The sequence below is a fragment of the Lycium ferocissimum genome, chromosome 1 (genome assembly GCF_029784015.1).
Source record: "Lycium ferocissimum isolate CSIRO_LF1 chromosome 1, AGI_CSIRO_Lferr_CH_V1, whole genome shotgun sequence".
NCBI lineage: Eukaryota > Viridiplantae > Streptophyta > Magnoliopsida > Solanales > Solanaceae > Lycium > Lycium ferocissimum.
In genome coordinates this window covers 6,151,016-6,159,210 of record NC_081342.1, presented here as the reverse complement: position 1 = coordinate 6,159,210, position 8,195 = coordinate 6,151,016, and the positions used below count along the sequence as shown (strand labels likewise).

At 35.0% G+C, this 8,195-nt stretch overlaps 1 protein-coding gene across 1 annotated transcript; it reads right to left on the bottom strand.

Moving 5' to 3' along the window:
* Positions 1-935: 935 nt before the first annotated feature.
* LOC132034473 (KIN14B-interacting protein At4g14310) lies at positions 936-6,054 on the bottom strand. Its single transcript, XM_059424876.1, has 3 exons — positions 4,089-6,054; positions 2,326-2,939; positions 936-1,622 (listed from the first exon to the last, which is right to left on the bottom strand). Exons 1-3 carry the CDS (start codon positions 5,913-5,915, stop codon positions 1,103-1,105), a joined length of 2,961 nt encoding a protein of 986 aa, XP_059280859.1. The 5' UTR covers positions 5,916-6,054; the 3' UTR covers positions 936-1,102.
* Between the last annotated feature and the right edge of the window lie 2,141 nt (positions 6,055-8,195).

The following is an 8,195-nucleotide window of genomic DNA, read 5'->3' as shown; positions in this document are numbered from 1 at the left end:
TGTGCCGGATACGCCAAAACATTCAACACTCAAATCTGAAAAATATTAGACCACTTATCTTTGCATAACTTAATTCCTACACTTACAATGCGTAAACTTAATTCCCATGTAACTTTGCCTTGCAAGTGTGCGAAACAAAAGTTCAGTTTTTAAAGATAAAAATATTATAAAACTTATGCCAAATGAAGCAAATTTGAATATTTTCATTAAATGAGCAGCAGGAGCAAAAATTAAAGACCAGTTCGCCATCCGTGCAAAAACTTATACTTTACTTTTATGTTTCATAGTAAATTGGCTATGACCTATCGGAAATGAGGAGGTCAAGCACGGCTACAGCTTTTAATGCACATGGAATTTAGACTGACTTAGAATGAAATTGTCGGCCAAATTTAGTATCCCTTGGTCCTAATTTATATGACACGATTTTCTTTTAAATTTTCATGTTTCCGTAAAGTCAATATCATTCAAACAATGTCACATAATTGGGACCAGAGAAGTAATAGACGCAAATTAATATGCCTATCTTCTTTCGGGAAAAGATAAGCTATACGTGTGTTTTGGTTTGTAGAGTCCTCTTTCTATGGCACCTCCATTCTTCTTTTTAACTCGAATGGTAGTCTTACTAGAATTCAAAAAAGACCTTTATTAGACAAATTCTATCCTATTACCCTCCCCTATACTGAAAAAAGGAGTAAAAGTATTTGATTCCTACATCGGTAATGGATCGGGGACTTGTTCTCATTAAACAATCTTACTAATCATCTAATAAGTAAACTTATGAGATAAAGTTCACCCAATGTTCACTTTCTTATCAAAAAGAAGAGTTGAAAATGTTTGATTGTGCAATCGAAGTGAGTCAAGGAGCTAAGTGATATGTCACCGTTTACTAATTGAGTGTCACCACCTAAATGTGCTATCAATAAGAAGGCAAGTCATAAATTAACAATAATTCATTGCTATAAGGGGCAAATCTTACATAGTTCCTCCACACTGAAAAATGGATTACATTAAAGACCACACCAAATACCTCAAACTAAAAGGGCATCAAGCATAATAAGTTACAAAACATCTTAGCAACTATATCTAAGATAAAAAAACAAACTTAAAACATATACCTCCACATAGCTGGGCGATCTCTTGATATAAGGAGAACTCTAGATGCCAAATAATCAAAAGAAGGTGAATACAAATCATCAGGTCCAATTGCTTCTCTCAAATTCTGCCCATTGTTTTGATCCAACAATGCATCATCCTTATTGGAGTCAAAAACAAATAGCCCCAATCCACAAACTCCCATAACAAGGTTTGAATTTCCCCAAACTTGTGTTAAAGCCGTGTAATGGGAATGAGCATTTGATTCTGGCAATACATAGCTATTGCAAAGCCTCTGTTTGCGCAACGAGAACTGCTGGATCTGGGAGGAGACCTGTCTTTTCACTGCTGATTTCACAGTAGTGCAGCCAAGATATAAAGAATCTCCACGGGCGAAAACTGACTGAACATTTGCACCAACCTTGGGTATTTTTAGACCTATACCAGAAGGGTGACGGAAATCTAAAACGTTGATGGAATCAGAGGTGCAAAACACACCATCATTTCCTTCCACTTCAGAGGAACTAACCCTGCATCAAAATATGATACAAGCTTTAAACTTCTGATGTGGATGAAAAAGCCTATGCTATAAATTGAACTAAAATGAAAAATTTGTTACTGTTATTTCAAAGTGACAGTGATACTTGACATCGAGAATACGGCATACAGAAAACTCTTTGAGCCAATCATATAGACTAGAGACTACTGCTCCAAGTTTGAAGGCTAGAATTGTACTACTTGGATGAAGTTAAGGGTCATAAGATATGGTAGACACTTAATAGCTTTTTTACCCAATCATTGGGCTAAAACCTGTTTGCTATAATTTTCCCTAGAACCTTAATAGAGTTTATGATTCATTTGCCATATAAAGAACCAAATGTTAACTTAGTTTTGGAAAATATCAAGTGTTACCGACATCATACATACACATCCTGGATCTTTTGACAGCTTTCAACCCTATCAATTACTAATAAATCCCCTCGAGTTTTCATGTAGTAGTGCAAAGTGTCTTGGATAGCACCTAGTTGGCATCATTGTTGATGATATATTATTACAGGTACACCTAATTTGATTACAATAGGTTCAGTTCAGTATAGAAAAGACTCTAGACATTCTAAGCATATGTTCAAGAGACTCGTGAAAGAGAGACATAAGAGGAGAAAGTAATTTGTCAAGTTCCAATTCATTGTAAGGATATAACCAGCGCAAATTAGAAGAACAAATCAGTTTTACCTTTGTCGAACTCCTCCACCCAGCTCCGCATCTGTGTTATTTACATGTAGTGCAGAAATTTGCCGACTAGAGGATGATACAGAAAGCAGTGCTTGAGGACTTATGGAGTTGACATCCCATAAAGAAAGACCCTCTGTCTCAGCTATCACTATTTTTCCCCTGCTTCTCCATTGCAAAGGACTTGAGTAATCCATAGCCAACATTGGTCTCTGTAAATCCCATCTCAGCATCTGCTCTCCGTCACGGATATCATAAGTTCTAACCAACCTTTGGCAACTAGCACCTGATACAATGAGTGGTCCACAAGGTTTGTACCACCATTGCTGATTTTGAGGTGACATAATTGATGATAAAGTATTTCTCCTATACATTGGGTTATTAGGTAATGGAGCAAGGGCAGCTCTTGTATTATTAAATCCATCATCGACATGAAAGGCTCGCACATCTTTAGTGTAGAAGTCCCAGGAACAAAATCCTGACTCCATGGAATTTCCAGCAGATGCTGCCACTACATATCTCCCTGAGGAACCATCTGCACCCGGAGCACGAACTATCCAACAATCTCTCCACATATTTGATGAGACTCCAACAGGAGGTTTGTACTCAGCTTTCTCCTGAAATGATAACAAATGTTTATAAGGAAACAACTCTTAGAAGCTGAAGAATTAACTAAAAAATTGGACGCTATAGCCCTTCCAAACTTCATCTAAAGCTTAACAGACCAGAACATCATTAAAATCACTTATTACTAAGCGTTTGGCCATAGATTCCATATAGTTTTCACTTTATTTGGAATTTATGAAGTTGGAGCTGTGTTTGGTTATACTTTTGCAAAGAATATTTGGGATATTGTTCCTGTTTGAATGTACTTGTCCTAAAAAACATGAAACATGATTTATATCCCACAATTTCTAGAAACTAGCAAAACCACCCAACTTTAATTTACCTGAAACAAACAATCAAACCTGCTCTAAAAAAGTAATATCACATAATGGATAGTCACATAATGTCATCGATTAGATCCCATATACGAGCTACTACATGATATTACACTTCATCAATTTTTCAATACTACTCTACAAAGATCCATTAGTACAAAAAATCAACAACACTATTAATCTCTGTTCCAATTCAAGATTCAAAAATATTCTCACAATGAACACAGATGTATCGATTCAGAAAAAAGGTTGCCTCAAATAATGTGGCAGAGGGAGTAACATTCTGCCAGTTGAATTCAAAGAACCACAATTTTGCAATGACAACTGGATCACCAAGTAGAAGTCTTTCTGACATACAACTCTTTCAACATTGGAAGCTAAAGACTTTTCGGGCATTAACAGTTTCATCTGATTAAAATAAAGTTGATCCAGAATAAAATAGACAAAATCTACACAAAGATGGGGTTATTTTATAAAAACCAAAAGTTTAGGGCAAGATTTGACAATAAAAATAATTTCAATAGTGAAAAGTGAATTGGAAAACAAGGTTTATAAGCTGTTTTTTCAAATTTGGAATCCAACTTCAAGTTGGATTTTGATTTTCATGGCCGAACCATGATTCTGAAATAAGTGAAAACATATTCCAGGAAAAAGTGAATAATTCTCATGGCCAAACAGGTCCTAAGATATTGGATACTACAGCCTTCCTAACTTCATCTAAAGCTTAACAGTCCAGAACATCATTAAATCACATATTATATAAGTCATGCTTGGGTAAATTTGACATTTTGATATTCAGAGGACGGGAATATAGGCAGATAATACCTCACAATGCACAATATCATAGAAGGAGCAAGAACTGTCGTCATGCGTAAGGAGAACAGATTCTCCCTCAGATACAAACCACCCTCCAGTAGAAGTCTTACGGCCAATCTCATTGAGCTCACATATAGAACTATCTTCTGTCTCTTCCTCCATGAACATTGCTGGTTGTTTATTCTCTTGAGCATCAAAACTTTCAAGTCTCTCATCACTTGCCAGAAGATTGTCCACACTTTCTTTGCCTTTTAACAGTTTTGAAGAGGAAGTTTGGTTTTCCGAACTTTCTGCATCATCCACATCTTGAACATTAGATTGCTCCTTACTAAGAGAAGCCAAAAACTCCACAGCAATAGGGTTCTCATCAATAGGATTAATAGATTTCTTCTCAGGCTTCACTGCACTAGTTGATTCAAGTTCCTCGTTTTTGGTACAACCCATTAATGTCTTCAGAGATGTCCTATCTCGTAGCAATTTATGATGAGGGAACAACCTCGCCTCTAATTGCTCTACATTTAATCCCTTCACAGAAATTTTCCCATCATCCTCAGGTTTCGCTTCCCTCTTCTCATCAATATTCACGTCCTCGTTTCTAATGCAACTCAACAAACCTATTTCTTTCTCACCATCAACTATATTACACATCACCTTCTCAATCCCAGATATCTTCTCATCAGCATTCACACTCTCATTTTTACCATCACCACAGACTACATTACCCATTGCCTTCTCAATCCCGGATATCTTCTCTTGGATATCTGAAATTATCAACTTTGAAGAATCAGGATTATTCTTATCCAACATCTCCTTAGTCTTCTTTATATCAGTTGCAATCCTCTTCACTTTCCCTTCCAAAAACGCAAGCTTCTCGTGCAGCTTACTTGGGTACTTATTCCCACTCGACCCAACTTTCCCTTGTTCATTTTCACATTTCTCTTTCAACACTCCAGAAAAACTATTCGATTTGGTCAGCAATCTTGAATCTTTCACATTAGACTCAACAACAACATTCCCACTTTTCTCAACCAAAGATTTCAACTTTACTACATCTAAAGCAGGATTTTTCACATCAAGATTAACCACACTTGGTTTAACTGAAATAAGCTCTTCCTTATCACAAAATTTAGAAACTTTCTTGATATTCTCAGATTTTACATCAAATTTCCCCAAAAGTTGACCACTTTTTTCCATTTCTTTCAAAACCCTTTTCCCTGAAACTGAGCTTGAGATAAGCTCTTCTCTGTCACTAAAAATAGAAACTTTTCCTTCAGTTTTCTTGATTCTCTCAGATTTTACATCAAATTTTCCCATTTCTTTCAAACCCCTTTTCCCATTTTCAGTATTAAGCTCTTCTCTGTCATAAAATTTAGAATTTTTTCCTTCAGATTTCTTGATCTTCTCAAATTTCCCCAAAAGTTCACTACTTTTCTCCATTTCTTTGAAAACCCTATTATCATTTTCAGTCACTTTCCCAGAAACCCTAGTAGATGTTTTCCTAATATCAGACAAAGTCTTGGAAAACTCTGATGGGCTACAACTCCTACCTCTAGGAACTGATGACGACGTTGACCACCTCGCACGTGGCTCGGCACGTGCCTGTAACTCGACACGTGTCTCAACCTTATCGATTCTTGGCATGGCACGAAGTGTAGGTTTTTGATTTGTTGTTGTTGTTGTTGTGGCGGCTCGAACACGAGATGTGGGTCTAGGGTTTTCTTTACCGGTGGAATTAATAATTGATTTGCTGGAAAGTGGAGTTACGGATCTTGTTGTGGCGGGTCGGGTTGCGCCGCCGCGGTCTTTTTGCCGGCGAACTGATGTTGCCGTCGACATTTTAATACTGTTTTTTTTTTTTTTTTTAAGGTTTGTGAATGTTTTTTTTTATTAAGGCTTTTAGAGAAGGAAAAGGGGTTTTGAGATTAGAGATGAGAATGAGCGGGAAAATGAGATGATTGGAGTATTTTCAAAAAATTTGAGATCTCAAATTTGAATATGAGCGTGTTTGGGTGAATTTTGGATTTTACTAGACAGGAGTTTTGAAGTTAGATACAGTAACTTTTGTTACTTATCGTAGAAGCCAAACAAAAAGGGATATTTCCTAATTTGAGACCAAAATTAGTGGAGGTGATTAATTTCTATTAATTATAATTATAATAATGGAGTAGAAAATATTGTTAGCGAGGGATTGTAAAAATAATTGTAGGTGCCGTTTGGTCATAAAAATTATTCACTTTTTTCCCGAAATTTTTTTTACTTTTTTCCGGAATCGACGTTTGGCCATGAAACTTCCGAAAACAACTTGAAGTTATATTCAAATACCAAAAACTCAAAAAAAAACTTGCCGTTTGTATAAATACCAAAAAATATTTCACTTTCTTTTTGGAATTTTGGAGTTGGAGTTGGAGTTGTGTTTGGCCATAGTTTTTGAAATTGTAGTTTTTGATGAAATGTAGTGTAAAAAAGTGAAAAAAATTTGAAAAATAAGTTTTTCTTGTTTTTGGTATTCCGGAATACAACTCCGGAAAAAAGTGAATAATTTTTATGGCCAAATACTAAAAGTAAAAAAAGTGAGTGAATAATTTTTATGGCCAAACGCCAACTTATTTTTCAAAAAAAAATCACTTTTTTACAACTACATTTTACCAAAAACTACAATTTCAAAAATTATGGCCAAAAACAACTCCAACTCCAACTCCAAAATTCCAAAAAAAAAAAAAAAAATTTTGGTATTTATGGCCAAACGGCACCGTAGTCAATTGGTTCTCCAATCAATAAAGTACATGGTTTGAATTTGTTCAATGGTAAAATAGTGCAAAGATCCGTTAGTATTTATAGATCTCTATTTTCCTTGTGTTGTTTTTTTGTGTTATTTTTTTTTTTTCCCCTTACAAAGAACCTCCAATGTTTGTACTTTCCCAAAGTTGAAATGGTGTTTTATGCATGTTCAGACCAACCCTTAAGGGTCATTTGGTCAGTGAGAGATAAAAAATAATAATCTCAAGATAAGATGGGGGGTAATTTTATTCGGCGAATGGTTATGAATATTAATTAGTCTTGAGATTATTTTATCTCACCATTTATATTAAAATAGTGTTATTTTTACAGATTAATAATTGCGTATTATCGGATTCGATATTTTTATCTGAACATATAGATCTTTGCTCATTCATAAATTTGTTTCAAACACTACTTATCAAGTGTTTTTCACACCTTGATGTTTATCAACCGCTTAAAATTAATCAAGTAAAACGGACTCTAGATCAAACAAAGGACGTAAATCATGAACCTTTACTCCTTAAAAAAAATCATAATTTAAGTTGTAGTACACGAGCTTTGGTGATTACACAAACTATAAGACTAAGAGCCCGTTTGGCTTAGCTTAAAAAAAGTGGCTTATAAGCTGGTTTGATCAAAAAACAGCTTATAAGCCAAAAAAAATAAGTTGGGCTACCCCAACTTATTTTTTTTGGCTTATTCTAAGCACTTTTTTAGCTTATAAGCTGGTTTGCCAAACACCTAAAAAATCAAAAAACAACTTATAAGTTGGTTTGACCACTTATAAGCCAATCCAAACGGGCTCTAAGTCGACAATCAAATTAGAGTAGTGGAAAAGACAATAGGGGGAGATACAATAGGCGTACTTAGTACTAACTACCTCATTGCCATCGATATGCATCCATTCCAGCTTTGGCAGAAGTTGAGCCATATTGCCTGCTACATAGTTAAGTAACGCTAATCCCCAAACTGAAAAATTAGGTGTAAAAAAGGGAAAGAAAGAGCAAAAAACTATCTAATTTTTAGTAGAAATATTTTACAAATTTGAACTAAATTACTAAATTTATCATATTATTAAATAAAAATTTTACAAAAAAACTAAGGTAATGTATTTGAAACACATGGCCAACATCTTGTTAACTTGAATTAATGACCACTATAATATATATATCGGAAAAGGCTCAAATATGCCATCCAACTATCGGAAATGGTTCATTTATGCCACTCGTCAATAGTTTGGCTCATTTATGCCATCGAACTATAGGAAATGGCTCATTTATGCCATCAAACTATAGGAAATGACTCATTTATGCCACTCATCAATAGTTTGACTCATTT